General features: G+C 40.7%; 1 protein-coding gene across 1 annotated transcript in view; it reads left to right on the plus strand.

The window, feature by feature from the left end:
* The first annotated feature begins 66 nt into the window (after window positions 1–66).
* Window positions 67–16,392, plus strand: part of TMCO3 (transmembrane and coiled-coil domains 3) — a 30,787-nt gene continuing 14,461 nt past the window's right edge. The window contains exons 1-9 of the mRNA XM_082767415.1: window positions 67–217; window positions 1,426–2,236; window positions 6,061–6,240; window positions 9,216–9,407; window positions 10,245–10,373; window positions 12,151–12,243; window positions 13,457–13,643; window positions 14,422–14,539; window positions 15,119–15,314. Coding sequence (XP_082623541.1) covers window positions 1,790–2,236; window positions 6,061–6,240; window positions 9,216–9,407; window positions 10,245–10,373; window positions 12,151–12,243; window positions 13,457–13,643; window positions 14,422–14,539; window positions 15,119–15,314 — 1,542 coding nt within the window. The 5' untranslated portion in view covers window positions 67–217; window positions 1,426–1,789. The remainder of the gene's footprint in view (window positions 218–1,425; window positions 2,237–6,060; window positions 6,241–9,215; window positions 9,408–10,244; window positions 10,374–12,150; window positions 12,244–13,456; window positions 13,644–14,421; window positions 14,540–15,118; window positions 15,315–16,392) is intronic.

The following is a 16,392-nucleotide window of genomic DNA, read 5'->3' on the forward strand; positions in this document are numbered from 1 at the left end:
CTGCCCCGCGCCGCACCGCCCGCCTAAAGGAGCGACCCCCGCCGCCGCGCCTCTATTTATACACACACAGACAGACACACAGCCCGGACTACATCTCCCATGAGGCAGCGCGCTTAAAGGCGCCGCAGCGGCTCCGCGGGGCTGGTGGCGCCCGGGGGCCTCGCCCCGCTGCCGCCGTGCGGGGTGCGGGGTGCGGAGCCCGGCTGGGCGCGGTGCGGTAAGCGGGGGGCGCTGCTCGGGGTTGTGGGAGGGGGGGGCAGGAGGATATATATGCATATCCTTCTATATTATCCTTCTATATCCCCGCCGGGGGGTGGGGAGCGCTGCGGTCCGGCTGCTGGAAATGGCCAAAGCGCAGGGATTTTACCGAAATCGCGAAATATTCGTGCTTTACGCGCCGCCATCCGCGGGGTGGGCGCGCTGCAGCCCCTCATTGATCCCCTCCGTTTCTTAATTTTAAGTGTTTTAGCTCCTCTGTTCCTATACCTTGCTCTGTGGTCAACTCCCGGCACCTAAATGTATGGGCTCGCCTTTCATTCATTGCAAGGAGCCCGACAAACCCGCCCCCACGGGCACGGATCAGGGCTTTGGGGCACCCCAAAACCCAGCAGGGCACCCCAAAAGCTGTGCTTGACGTCGTCCCGACACCTCGTACCCCTCCCTGCCACCGCTGCTGCCATATGGGCACAGCAGGTCCGCTGCCAGCCTGCCACCGGGCAGCAGTGACCCCAGTGGTAACCCCGGGTTGGGGTTAAAGGGCGAAATTTGGGCTCACACAGGCTCCTTCGGTGATACACCGAAATGTCCCGTGGGTTGCGTGTCTTCAGGGTGCTGATTCAGGGTCTCGGGGGGTGTTTTATTGCGTGTAGCCTTGGGGGGGTGGGTTTGTGCCACAAAAATGTCCCTGGTCTTGCACCGAGATGTGGGGTAGCTCCTGGGAAAGGAACTTAGGAAAGATACCGATTTTATTTTTAATACCAATCTCTTTTATAATGTAAGTCTATTTAAAATCACGAGGACCAATAATTAGTGCTCAAGCAGAATGCCCCCAGGCCACGCAGCCTCTCAGGTCGAGGTCTCCGGTCCAAGCTGGTAGCACCAAGTCCAGCAAGTTCTGTTTTTTCCCTGCAGGAATGCTTCTCTCATAACTACAGTGTGATCTCTATCAATTAAGGTTCTTTTTGTTGAGTTTTGTATAAATCACAGAGTCATCCAGGTTGGAAGAGACCTCCAAGATCACCTAGTCCAACCTCTGAGCCAACGCCACCAGTTCTGAGACTCTATCCATAACAAGTGAATACGATAAAAAATTACGATACAAAAACGACAAGAGGTTACTGATATAAAGGAAGAAGGCCTTCTGGTGCTAGGTTGAAGTCCAACCTACGGCCTCATGATATTTTTAATGGCTTTTCCCTCCTCTAGGAAGCAGCACAGATGACTGCCATGTGATATGACTAAGCCTTCCGTTTGATGTTCTTCAAACAAGGTCGTCTCTAGAAAACAGAGGGAATAAAACCTGACAATGACTTTGGGCTGTTGCTTGGTTTTGATAACTCTTGACTGCAGGAGACCATATGTGTTCTGTTAAAGATCGTGGCACAGAAAGCAGCCTTCGGTTTGTTTTATAATTTGTTTGATCCAGTGACTCAACATGATGATGTTTGATAACTGCTTAGGACTGTCTTGCAGCACGGTGTATGCGCTGGGGATGCAGAAACCATGCAGCAGAAAGCCGTGAGCGGCTGTGGATGATCAGCTTCTCCCCAACAGCAGTAAAAAGCGAAGGATGAAGGTGACTGGGCTTACTCCCCTGTGGACGTTGCTTTCGCTGCTTTGTGGCCACCTGGCGAATGCTGCAGACCATGAGGATGTCGTAAAGCACGCGATAAAGCTGCACCGTGGGAAAGGAGCTGTTATCACCCAGCGAAAGCAGTGGGTGATGGAGAGCTGCAGAAAGCTGTCCGGCCTTCTTCGCCAGAAGAACGTCGTTCTCAACAAACTGAAAAGTGCCATAAGGGCGGTTGAGAAGGATGCGGGGCTGTCAGACGAGGAGAAACTTTTTCAGGTGCATACCTTCGAAATCTTCCAAAAGGAGCTAAATGAAAGTGAAAACTCCGTCTTTCAAGCAATCCATGGCCTCCAGAGAGCTCTACAGGGGGATTATAAAGACGTTGTAAATATGAAGGAAAGCAGTAGGCAGAGACTGGAAGCCTTGAGAGAAGCTGCAATTAAGGTTAGTGCCTTCTCCCTTTTGTTCCTCCCCCCACTGTGTTTGTTCCTAGAATATTATTTTAATTTTATTATGATACTGTTTCAATCTGTTCTAATGAAAAAAAGTGGATCTACATACAGCTGGGAGTTTTGAAGTGGATTTTGAATAAAGTTGTGAGTATGTGATTCTGGAATAAAGCTTAAAGCTTAGTGGCGGCCAATAGTTAGACCAAAACAAAGCCAAGCATACTCACACGTCAAATATGTCAGACGAGGAGGAAGACAAGAAGTGAGTCAGTGAACTTAACAGAGCTGCACTGTGTGAATGACTGGCATTATGCGAGTGGAAATAAGGCAACAAATTGGCAAAATACTAAATGTTTTTTCCACTTCTGAAGAGAATTGCTCAATGAAAACCTGCAAATCAGGCAGAACGACTTCTTTACTTCCTGTACTCCTATAGATGTGGGTAAAACGGGCGTGCAGAGCATTGATGACAGGATTCTTTGACCTTGCTGGAGAATTCCTAGCTGAAGAAGTGCAGGTTTGAAAAATAACACCTCCAGGAAAGAGCTGGCTGAGGTAACTTTGCTGAGAAAAGCACGGATAAGTAACAGGAGAGCAGAAGTACTTTGGGGAAAGTTTGGGTTCCCATGCTGGTGCAGAGCTGTTGGGGCTTGCACAGTCTGGCCCCAAACTTGGTAGCGCTCAGGGTGTCCACTGAAAGCCTACAAAGGAGAGAAAATGTTGCTGAGCTGACTCAGTAGTTAAATTGTTCATTTCCTAGCCTCTACCCCTCAACCACTGAAGAAAATCATTAAGAATTTTCTTTGTTTTCTTCAGGAAGAGGCTCTCCTTGTGGAAGGGAGCCAAGGAAGGAAAAAAATGTTATTGGGCTATAGTGAGCAGGGAGAGGAGAATCTAGAAAGTGCATCTGCATGAGAGATGGGCAGACCTTAGGAGGTGATGATGGCAAGAGACTGCTGTGTGCCAGAAACATGTGCCAGAAATGGTTGGGAAGAAAGGCTGGTGGCAGTAGAAGGTAGGATGCCGGCTTGAGCAGTCCAAGCAGTGGAAAAAAGGCTGGATTGTCAGAGCCTAGCTTCTGCAGGGGTGGGTTGTGTAGGCTGTCAAGGTGCATGGTTGTCTAAACAATGTTTGTTGTTCTAACCTTGTAAGTTGCTTTATAATGTGAAATAAAGGTAGAGATGATGGGGAAATGAATGCCAAAGATGAATATTACACGGAATAAATTTTCTTGGACTCGTTCTCGCTTCAAAAGACATGCACTAGGTCTGGTTTTGTTCCACTTTGGTTTTATTGTCGTGATTATTTTCTCGGTGCACTCGTGAGACATCCTCTCCATTTTTTAAAGAGTGGTTAAATGGAAAGTACCAATTACTGCAGAGGATGCTGGACTCATACATTCACTTTATGTCTTTTTAGCTGAAGTATTTGAAAGTCTTTAATATCAGAATATGTGTGCGTGTGATGGGTCTGCTGCAGGGGGAAGGTATAGCAGTTGTTGATGGAGGGGAAATATTGAAGATATTGAAGATGTGCCTTGCTGGAGGAACTATGTGGAGGTTCTAGACAAAGCAACAAAATCTCGTCTAGTTTACCTGCTTCAGATTTCTTGGGTGGAATTCAGATTTCCCAGATGGAAAAGATAAGTCTCAAGCACTGTAAAGAATTGAATTTGCTTTCTTCATCCTGTATTAAAGAGTAGGAACGGCAATGCTGCATTCTTAACTAGTCTTGCCTTCATTTTGCTCACATTTCTAGGCATTCAAGTCTGCTGCTTAGTACAGAATCCTTACCCATATAACCTTGCTTAAAACATTGCTTAGTAAGCACTTTGTGATCAAATACCTCAAATCCCAGCCTGAGCTGCAGAACAGAGCTTGCACTGTGATGCACTTTTGCCCAGCATGTTGCAGGCTGTTGTGGCAAGCAAGAAAGTTTCTCCTGCTCGTGGACACTGCTCTTGGTCCCCTCTACTGCTGTGGCACTGGGTAAAACAGAGGTGCCACTTTGTAGGCTACGAATGCTTCATCTTCATTAAGGGAACTTACAACTAAAACCAGGTTGTTTCAAAGCTCTTATTGTAAATTTAGAGTTTGTCCCAGCTGCCAGAAAGGACTGATCAGCTCCCTTTCACCCCAAACCTCTTTCTGTTTGGAGGGGAGGGACTAAACCTCATTACCTCCGTCCTGAGCTCTGAGCTGTTGACTGAGGAAAGAGCCCGCAGCTCTCCCTGGGTGTGTTTTTAACATCTCTGAGACAATGTCTGCAAGCAGAGAACAACAGATAGGAAATGTTTTCCTTTCCTCCAGGCTGTAGGAGAGTGACTGCGACTCCTTCCTATGTGTTGCATAAGAAGCGAAGCAGTTGACATCGGTCCAAACACGCTAATAGCTCCATTTTTTCCCCAACTGCAGTTATTTTAGGCGCTGGGTAATTCTCAGCATGCCAGTGTAACTATGGTAATCCCAAACGCCAGCAGACGAGAGGCAGCGATTCTGTGGTTTTGTCACAACCTGGAGCATTCATCAGACTGTCGGGATTTCAAAAAAAAAACAAACAAAAAACCTCCAGGCTAAACACAGTTACAGGCTGTTCTGAACATACTGCTGTCTTGGCGTCAAGGAATCGATGGAGTTATATGCATGTTCTCGGAGGTTTTCAGCAGAAAAATGTCCATCCCCAAATGTGTGTGGAGGAGGGGACCCTCCTTATTCCAACATCGGTGTTTAGGATCAGTTTAGATGCCCAGGCTCTCTAAGATGCTTGTGTGGGGGTAGGCAGACAAAGCCCAAAACTGGAGGGAAATAGATCTATGTCTATCTGATCTCCAGCTGAGTATGGCAGAGCATCGAACATTCAGGTTGAAACCTGTGTTTTCAGGCAATTCGGTCTGACCTGGAGGTTGCTTGTAGTTTTTGCCCAGACTGTTTCTCGTTTCCCTCGGTAATAATATTGGCTCTCTCGAAAACCAGATGTAGGGGCTATCTGAGCCAAACCCTCACAGCATCCTGAACCTCCCTGAAAGGAAGAAGCCTGCTGTCCCACCTCCCCTCGCTCATTCATGATTGTCCACGCTCAGTTAGTGCATCTTCAAGGGAATGCAGGCATGTAAGCTGAAGCATCTTATATTTATCCCCCCCAAAATGCTGGGAAAGTTAACTTCATCCCAGCCAGACCCAGCACCTGATGGAAAATGCTTCCAGGGAAGCAGAAACAGGAACCTCAGCTAACTGCTGAGGGGCCTAGCTGCTCATCCGTGCTCTTACCCAGCTTTTTTATTTTTATTTTTGTAGCAATTCTCAAAAATTACAGCAAGTGTGGAAATGATAAAACAGGCTTCTTCCCATCTTGGTAAATCTGCTTGTAAAATTGCTTACAAAATTAAGATTCCTTGTGTTTACCTTTCAGTTTGTTTGATGCTTGTAGCTGGTAAAGCAATGCTTTCAAGTTTATTACGCTTCCCTGCTAAAACATTGAGATTTAAGTTTTACATGGCTCTGAAATGTTTCCTAGAATTCCTCAGAGTAATTCCTCTCCTATTTTCTGTAACCTTGAGGCAGCTCTGCTGTTTAATGGATTAGGAAAGGGAATCAGTGTTTTGTTGTTTGTTTATTTTGCTTTGTTGTTTTCCTTGCCCCCTTTCCTCCAATTGAGATTGGCACAAGAGAAAACAGTCTTCAAACACCAATACAATGTCTGTATTGCTTTTGCAATCCCCCTTGTAAGATGCTCTGTGTCAAAAGAAGCATACATTTATGTTAAATGTTTGGCTGCTCAAAGGCCTGGCCAGCACTTTATCTGTGTTGTAAAATTCAACAGGAAGAAATGGAGTATGTCGAACTCCTAGCAGCAGAAAAGCATCAGGTCGAAGCCCTTAAGAACATGCAGCATCAAAACAAAAGCCTGTCAATGCTCGATGAAATTCTTGAAGACGTCAGGAAGGCAGCTGACAGATTGGAGGAAGAAATAGAAGAGCACGCCTTTGATGACAACAAATCTGTAAGTGATGTTTTGGATTGTCTTTTCATTCATACGCATTTATTTTTAAGTTTTTGCTTTGCATTAAGTATTTGCATTGTATGGGTACTTCTCTTGTATTAGATAGCTTTTAGAATTTTAGTGACAACTTTAAAAAAAAAAACAAAAAAAACACCCTTTGACTCTACATTTGTTTTTGCTTCCCTTTCAAGAGGAGAATGGAAGTAGCTGTAAAATAGTCGCTTTTTAGGAACGAGCAAACAGGGATCGTTATTTTCTTTGCTAATGATTTCTCTGCTTTAGTTTGAAAGTGCTCCCTGCGGCTACCACTTTCAGTGATAAGTGTATTCCAGCTCACTGATACAGCTCGTGAGAGTTACGACATATCCGTGATGGTGGTTTTTAGACTTTGCAGGGCTCTGTGACTGTGGTATTTAGACTTTGCAAGATACGGAGTTACGTGTAGTCTCCAGTTTTATTTTTCTCTTCCATTTTGTTGAGAAAGCTATAGGAGAACAAGAATCCTTGCAGTTAGTTTTCACAATCTGGGAAAAGATGTATTTTTCAAGGTAAGGATTTGAAATGTGTTTGTGGTGTTGCATTCTCCAGCTTCCCACTTTCTCTGCTTTTAGCACCATTTGCATCGTTCATTGTTTCTGTGTTGCAGGATGGACAGTGTCCCTCAGGTAAGGCTGTGTGTATTTGGAGCCGGGAGTTCATCACATTATCCCAGTGTCCCATTGCATTTTTCTCAGAAGCTGTCTCTGAGTTGATCCTCTTTATAAGCATGGATTTAAATTTTTATTTGGCTTCTGCTCTTGAAAGGTTTTTGTTGATTTGCAGCTCAACTTCTAAGGCAAGCGTAGTTTGTGAATTCTGCTGCGGAGGAAAAACAGCTGCTCTGCAGGAAAGGGCCAGGCCATTTTTGTAATTGTACTCTCCTGAGAGAGAGTAAAAGTAGCTTTTTGCCTACACCAGACAGGTACAATTACACCTAGTGGTAATCCTACCTAGCAGGACCAAGGGAGGGTAGGGAAGATCTTGCTGGAGTGCCCTCTTCTGTTATGCTGGGGTATAACGGCACATTAAAGAGGCCAGGAATGGTATTTCATCTGCAATACCTGTTCATTGGCAAAAAATGCCCAATGCATCTTTCTTGTCTAATGTATCTCTTTAGTTTTTCTTATATCTCGATTCATGAAACAAAAGGAATAATGAAATTCACCCTAGAGGACTATTTGCATCTCTGTCTTTGTGAGGAGTATCTAGAATATTTTCTCTTAAGCTGGAATGCAAAAAAAAGTTCTAATACAATCATCAGTAATCTGATAAGGATGCAAAGGATTTTATTAAAGATACAATCAAATAGAGAAATGTAATAGAGACAAATAAAAAAAGAGAATACGAGCTACCCTATGTAATGAGAAAACATTTTTTTTCCCAGGATTTTATTTCTTCAAACAACAATCCCTGAAAGGGTGTTTTACATAAAAGTGCACAAATACTGTTATCTTCTATTATGTCCTCAGATGCTTAGTGTTTTTTAAAAGCACCTCTGAACCTGTGCCATCTACTCTCACTCTCTGAGCATAGTCCGTCTTTTGTCAGTTCCCTTTTCTTTAGTAAAAGTAAAAATGCACCATAATATCCACACAATACATGACTTCTGAATATATTACACTAAAAAAAAAAAATCATAATAGTGTTTATCTTAATCTTCCCTCTATTCCTAATACCGTTTCTGAAATAGACTGCATCACTTTTATATGATCTTTGATACATTTTTGCTTTTGATACAGAGAGGTTTGATTAGATGCCAGATACACAAGCTACCAAGTACAAAGGAACATAGAGCAAACTCTGTATGAATTTAGAATTCCAGATCTTCAAAGTAGATGCCTCAGTGCTGATGTATTTCATAAGGTAATTCTATCTGCTGTACGTTATCACTGATGTCATAACTTTAAATTCCCAAGAAAACACCAGAGCAGATGCTGGCTTATTAGAGTTTTTGTTTTTAGGCAAAGTACTGCACTGAACAGTGAAATAACTCCGACGTGAAAATCAGTGTAAAGTATGTTTTAATTCATAGAGCCAGCATTCAACAGTATGCTCTAAGCTCTGTTTTGGTTTTCCTGGTAGTAGCATCAAGGGCGTCAGGAGTGAAGATGACAGAAAAACAGTAGGATTGGGAACCTATTGTGTATTCTGATTAGAAACAGTTCTTGTTTGCTGACTGTAGGGAAGCCTTTCTTCTTTGTTCTGATGCTGTGAGAATAGTTTGCATGTACGTGGCGCGCAGCTGCTCTTGCCTTTTCTCATCAGCTGAAAACATGAAAATGTGGTTTGGTCTCCTAGACTTGGCAATGGAGACTTCATTCTGGAATGCAAAATAGTCTGGTAAGTGGGGAGCTCAGGGAAGTGAAGGCAGAATAGATATAAAGAGGCAGGTTGCAGGCAGGAAGTGAGTAAAATGCAGCTTTCGTAATATATAAAAGGAAAATAGTTGTCAATCTCTCATTTGGACACCTGAAAAAGCTGATGTTTGAATTAGATATACTTATAAATACTTATAAATATATACTTATATATACTTCAATATATTTATAAATAATTTTGCAAACTTCAGAATATGTTTCAGATTCCTGAATTGGAATTTTGCATCTTTGAAACCCTGTCCTTATGTTTTTTTTAAGTTGAGCAACATGGCTGAAGAGGCATTATTCCATTTGCAAGTGGGTCTGGAAAACCCTTCATTGTCTGAAATAAAAAGTAAATTATAGTGTTTTCAGTTTCAGACATCCAGTTTTGATAAAGAGGCTGAAAAGATTTTTCTAAGAAGGAACTGGTATTTTTAGTCCCTGTCAACAAACGCTGGAGCAACTTCAAGAACAACTAATAGTCTTTTCCTTTTTACTATAAGCTTCCTAGACATGCACGTGTCTTTTGTTTGCGTTTCTTTTTCTTTATTATTGTTTTCCTTCTTTTCCGTACAGGTAAGAGGTGTTAACTTTGAAGCGGTTTTAAGGGTGGAAGAAGATGAAGCCAACTCCAAAAGAAATGCTTCAAAAAGAGAAGTGGAGGATGACTTGGGTCTAAGTATGCTTATTGATTCCCAGAACAATCAGTATATTCTTACCAAGCCCAGAGATTCAACCATTCCTCGTGCTGATCATCATTTCATAAAGGTAATCCTTTTAGATACACTCTTCCCATTTGTTTTGATCAGACTTACTCCCCCCAGTTTGCATGCTGGAACTGCTTGATGGGGTAGAATACAGTTTCAGCACTTTTCCCTCTAAAGCTACTCTAGCATTCATGATTTTCCCCTTCTGCTGGTGATCTGGACAATATGTTCCTAATCCCAACGCAGTCTTCACAAGACTGATTGTGATACCATATGGATACTCTCTGTTTGTATTTGACGTGACTTGTTGCACCTTTGGGGCAGCATTCTTTCTGCCTGGCTGCACAGGGGTGAAGCAAGCTACTGCTGTGCCTGGTAAGCCACTTGTGTGTTATCACTAGAGAGAATTTATCTATTCATGTCTTGTGGTAAGGAAAGGGAAGCTGAAAAATGCAGAGACAGTTCTTATTATATTGATGCTTCATGAAGAATAACAGGATTGGGAAACTCTTTTTAAACAAAATGTATCTGTTTCACCATAGTGTTTTTTTCACCATTTCATGTAAAGCGTCAGTCCCCCACCACCACTCCAGGAGACCTCAGGAAACCGTTGTGTTTCCTGTTATATATTTAAGATATTTAATGAGTTGATCAAAAGTCCCCAAGGCACTAATTACTTAAGGTTAGTACCTCGAGTGTTTCATCTACAAAACTGTAGTGCTTATACCTATGACAGTGTGTTCAGGTTAGTTTACTGAAGTTGTGTTTTGTTTTCACAGGCAGTATTCTGCATTTAATTTTACAGTGCCATTTCTCTTTTGAAGGATCGTAAGTCTTTAATTTCACCACAAAATTGTGTATCCTTTATGTTAACATACTTCTAAATTGTATACATTAGGATATTGTGACGATAGGAATGTTGTCTTTGCCATGTGGCTGGCTGTGCACAACAATAGGATTGCCAACCATGTTTGGGTATATCATCTGTGGCGTACTCTTAGGACCATCAGGATTAAATAGCATCAAGGTAAGTGTGCAAGCTGCTTCTTGACTGATATTATTTACTGACGTGTTTAACAATATCTTAAAAAATGGTATATCCAACTGCAAACATATTAGAAAATAAAATAAAATCCCCAAGCGTGGACTTTTTTTTTTTCTCCCATGTAACGAAGGTACAAAAGAATTGTTGAAAATGAAAGCTAAAGGCTTATTTTGTTTGGTTTATTTATTGTTTGGTTTTGTTTTGCTTGTTTGCTGTTAATCATAAAACATTACATTTGGGAGCCAAGTCATTTAAGCAATATCAGATACTCAGAAACTTGCAAAAAGTCAGTGTTAACATGCAAGAAGTGTTTAAAACAAGTAGTTTCCTGAGTAGCATAGCTTGGCTTCCTAGAGAGTTATTTTGCATCTCTGTAGCTCTTTCATCCCTCCTAGTAACCCTGGTTCTTTTCCCTGCCTGCATTCCTGAATTCTCTTGAAGCCTTTTAGCTCCGTCACGTGTAGGCTGATTACTAGCTCAGTGAGAACCAGCGGGCTGTGTTTGGCCAGAAGCTGCACGTTTTCATTAGTGTTCTGGTGTGCATTAACAGATTGTTTGGCCAGCAGGCAAAACAGAGCAACTGTTAAGGTTGAATGTTAATGTCAGGTTAAGTCAAACGTGTCTGTTACGTGAATACCCACGTAGCTGCTTGGAAATTGCTACCTTTGCAACCTCTGCTCTGACGTGGGCTTTTGTGGAAATTGATTATTGTGCTCAAAAGTGAAGGGAGTAGAAATTGTAGGATTTTTCTCAGTCTTGTATTAGAAAGGAAGGCTAAAAAATACACTTTCAAAATCGTATTTTTCTAAAACCGAGTTCAAATAATAACCTTTGTGTAGTACATAACTGTTGGGTTGAGAAGGTCTGGACCACTTGACCACTTAGATTAAGAAACAAGTTTGTGTGGCTGGCATTAGAAAGATTCAGCAGTGTATTTTCAGAGACTTATTCTGAGGAAAATGATGTGATCAGAACAGAGCTGAGGGAGACTTCTTTAGGAAGGTTTCTTTCTGAGCTCCCTGTTTCTTATGGAGCTGTGATTAAGCAGTACTCCTCTGTATAATGTTCATACTGACTGGGTGTCTAGTGTGTATTCTCTCTTTTTGTTCTGCATTTCATAAAAACGTGGAATGTAGTAGATGAGTTGGAGGCAGGCAGATTGTGATCTTGGGGAAAGATAGTTTCCATCTCCACTTCTCTGTGATTGATGGTAGACCCTGTCCTCTTTTGCTCTGGACTATAAACGCATAGAAAAAAAGTGTTTTTCCTGTTCTGAGAAGGAACCACTTTTCTTGCTGTTGCATCCTTCTCTCTGAGGTAGAAAGGCAGGCAATTATACTTGTCTGAGAGATGGATGCATGGAGTCTATAGGATGGAGAGTAGAACAGCAGCTACAGTACATTGGAATAATTCTACCAGTAGACCCACAAAGTAACTAGCCAGAAGTTACTGCTGGAACAGAAGCCTTGGGGGTTTAATAGCTTATGTATGAAGCAACCTATTCAATTTCAACAAGCAAGCAAGCTTCCCTAGCTCAAAGCACCTGTGCTTTTTGGGTGACCAGCCCTACCCAACCTAACTATCCAGTAATAGCTAGGTGGTGTTCTGAATCCTAAAGATGCAGAGGGAACTCCTGATGTCATATGACCAGCAAGTGAACTACCTATGGAAACATAAACTGTTTATTTTGTGAGTATACTTACATATTGCTTTATGAGTAGACTGATATGCACTAACATTTATTTTACCTTTTTGAAAGTCTATTGTACAGGTGGAGACATTGGGAGAGTTTGGTGTGTTCTTCACTCTATTTCTAGTTGGTCTGGAATTTTCTCCTGAAAGATTAAGAAAGGTATTTCTGTATAATACTTCTATATTGCAGAATTTAATTGCTAATGTTCAAGTTACCAGTTCTATTTCAGATTTTTACACGCTCTCTGTAATATACTATTGTAACGTTGTACAATTTTGAAAAGACAAATATGGTGTTTTTGTCTTTAACTCTCTGGGAAGAGTAGAATGCATTATTTATTCAGCATCTCCAACAAACTTTGCTATTCCTCTTCATTTTAGTAAAACAGTTTGATTGCTAGAAAAATCTCACACAATTTATGGCAATCCATCTCTGCTTTATTTTAACATGCAGTAACATGCAGTTGCTGTTATGGAGTGTCCAGTGATGTTTGCCAGTCCTGTAATAAAAAAAAAAAAAAAAATCAGTTTGTTAAGTACTGCATACTGAATTGATGATACATGCTGTACTAGCTAATAAACTGATTCTGCAAGTATGTTAGCACAATCTGGAATAATTCATGCTGTGATGCTGTGGCCATCAGGATTCAGCAAAAAGGTACAAGTTTCTTTTGGTCTTAATTAAAAAAAAAATCTCATAAAAACAAGCTAGAATTTTAATAGTGGAAAATACTGCTGCAAAATATGTGAAGGCTGTATCTATTTAAAGAGTTCCATTGTATGATTTGTTCCTAAACTGATGGTTGTGAGTTCATCAGACTATAAAAGCTTTATCTGAAATGTGTTAAAGTTTATGAACATTCAGCCACTCTGCTATTTTTAGTTCACCTAAAGTCAAAGATAAAAGTCAGTAAGTCAGAGGTTCCTAAATCTTAGCATGCAGACTGTTACTGGTGTGCAAGCAAATTCACAATCGTGTGTTGGACTAGTATGGAGTGGGCTGCTGGTATTTATGATGGTCTTAACTGTGCCTTTTTTTTTTTTTTTTTTGCCTTGGAGTCGTACCAAATAACTGGTTTTCCATTTGATTTTAATGTAGTTCAACCCACAATGGGCCTTTGACCCTTAACTTGTTGGTCTGTGAGCTATGGGAATTTACGTAATGAGCTTTCATGAGGTAGTAAGTGTTCTGGCACAGAATATTATCTACTAGGCATAATACCTTCAGAGTTTCAGGATGTGTATGATGAGAGCTGGTTATGTCAGTGGCCCAGCACTGCAGCCCCTAATCGTGCACCTTTAATGGCTTATTTGCACTGAAGAATCATTGTCATGTATCAGACTTTATTACAAGAACTTGTTTTCTTCCCAAGGTATGGAAGATATCTTTGCAAGGACCCTGCTACATGACCGTTCTGATGATTGCCTTTGGTTTGTTATGGGGACACTTGCTCCAAATCAGACCAACGCAAAGCGTCTTCATTTCCACTTGTTTGTCTTTATCGAGCACGCCACTGGTGTCAAGATTTCTTGCAGGTACTGTTCGAGGAGATAAAGAGGGTAAGTATGATTTAAATGCTTAATGTTTTAAATCAATGTATGACTTAAATATTTATGCATCTACAACAAAATTTCATTGAAATGGACTAAGTAATACTGTAAGAGAAACAAAAGACATAACTTTACTGGAGCTCTGGAATTCTTGTGCTGTTTAAGAGGCTACTTCATTAGACCATTACTACCAGTCTGTCACTGGGGCAAAAAGGCTGACTTAAGTAATTCACACCCTTTTCCTGCAAACTAAGACCAGCTCAGGTAGTCTTGCAAAAACAGCAGATCTTCAGATAAATACTTTCAAGTGCCAGGTTACTAACTTCTCCAAAGGCTCCTAAATGTTTCCACTCAAACATTTTGCCAACCTGTTCTTCCCCTTAAACCTCTCTCATATATACAGTGTTAAGGTGTTTGGTTTTTTTTTCCCTCTCTCTAGAATATTCTTACTACAATGCATAAATTCAAAGTGTATGTTTTATGTATGCTGGCTCTTATTACATTATATATGCCTGTTATTTTGAAGACTATAAGTTTCAGTAAATGTGTAACTTTTGCTTAACTGCAAAGCAAAGTCAAGCTTCATATGAATACTTCCTTTATATTATTGATATATATTTTGATTTAGCTACTGGGGGCCGGAGAGAAGCAAAAGAAAACCAGAATACTTTGACCTCACCCTCTGGAGAGTTATGCATAGCTTTCATTTGATTAAGACATTTCTAGATTTCTGCAAGCGTTCATATATTCTGATAAATGTTTCCATGACTGCTTTGTTGGTGTACAGGAGATATTGACTACAGCAGCGTACTACTTGGCATGTTGGTGATGCAGGATGTGCAGCTTGGTTTATTTATAGCTGTTATGCCTACACTTATTCAAGCAGGAGTGAGCACACACTCCAGGTAAAAAAAATAAATTAATCTCTTCCCCTCCCCCTTCCAATTTAGTATATAGATCGCAAATATGGACATGAGGGCACTACCTTTAATGTCAGCTCTATGAAAAATAGGGCTTTGTTCTCCACGTTCCCTTTACTATTTCTATTTGTCATGTTGTACGAGGATATTCTTTCTGTTCTAGCTGCCTTCGTCCTGCCCACTCTTAAACTAAAATTTGTATTGAAAAATTCAGTACTGTTGAAAATAAGTGAATTTCTTCAGACTTAACTTTATTACCTTAATTTACTAAGATTTTTTTTGTCAAAGGCAGAGGGATAGAATTACTGATTCTGATGGTTTACTGTGAAAATGAATCAACAAAAATCTTTTTGAACCAGCATGAGAGTAAATTCTGTGCTATAAAAGAGATTGACAGGAATTCAGCAGATTTAGTATTCACGTTGTTTGCTAATATATTGAAATATCTTACTGTAGCTACTCAACTTTGAACATCCATGGAATTAGATCTTTTCACTTAAGGGGAACTCATTTAGAGGCAAGAGAGCAGCTGAAATAAATGTTCTGTTTGTTCTTCTCTTCCAGCATTTTCAAGGAAATACTGAGAATACTGATACTGATTGGCCAAATTCTCTTTTCTCTGGCTGCTGTTTTTCTTATATGTCTTGTTATAAAGACTTATCTCATAGGACCGTATTATCGCAAGTTGCATGCAGAAAGCAAAGGGAATAAAGAAATCCTCATTCTAGGAATATCTGCATTCATCTTCCTCATGCTAACGGTAATCTTTTACATTAATAAAACTTTTCGATACGTGTTGTAGGTACCACAAAAGCCATCACACTTACTGTTATTGCATATCCACATAGCTCTGTAGTTAATTATTTAATTTTAAAATGTTTTAAAACCCAAATGAACAGATGATTCATGCATCACAGTACAGATGAGTAGTAGCAGACATATCTTGAATCTCAATAGACTGAACTTCTGCGGGTAACTTTATACAGCCACTATAAGGATCATGATTGCAGTTCTAATTTTGGGATACTTCATGCATTTCAAAATAATTTAGGATGGGTTTTGAGATGCTGATAACATCTGACTGACACTTGCTGACTGGATTCATTTCAATGGCAAATTCTGGACAGTTTTTGTTATAAAATTAGCTTTTTTTTTTTTTTTTTTTCTGTGGGAGATAAACAGCTGGAGATGAAGTTGAGAAAGCAGGGAAATGCCCTAAGGTTCCTCTGCCTGAACTAAAATGTGTAGGATTCCTATGCATAAAGTGGGATGTACTAGGAAACAGAGTAAAACTTCAGGAGTCATGCCACAGTTCTCCAGGATATGATCCACGTTCACAGGTTTTGATATCTTTTCTGGGTTTGCTTTGTTTGGCTCTCAATCTTCCTTCCGTTGGTTACTATCTCAGGTTTCATCCATCTGACAAGCTCTTCAGTTGGAGAACAGACTGTGATGGCTATTCATAATGTCATGGGTTTGAAACTCTCTTATCCTGGTTATGCAGATTTTTGTGTCCCCTTTAAGAAATTCTGAGAAAAATTGTCAAAAAAAAAAACTTCCTGTGTGCGGAACCTTTTTTTGCTAGGTGTGTTTGCTTAATTATTACGGGGCCTTCTCCAGGAAAAAAGTTGAGAAAGAAGTCAGTGAGAACATACCTTCACAATTTATTGATTTCTATTCTGTAGGCTAAAAATACCATCCCTCTAAACAGCTGTTCATATTCCAAATGCTGGTGATAGTTAATAAGAAAAGAAACAAAACTATTTTCTCCTTTTTACGTTCAAAGAGGCAGACATAACAGTTGTACAACAACTTGAATAAAAATGAAACCCCACGTA

This window comes from Aythya marila (assembly GCF_965140915.1).
Source record: "Aythya marila genome assembly, chromosome: 1".
Lineage (NCBI taxonomy): Eukaryota > Metazoa > Chordata > Aves > Anseriformes > Anatidae > Aythya > Aythya marila.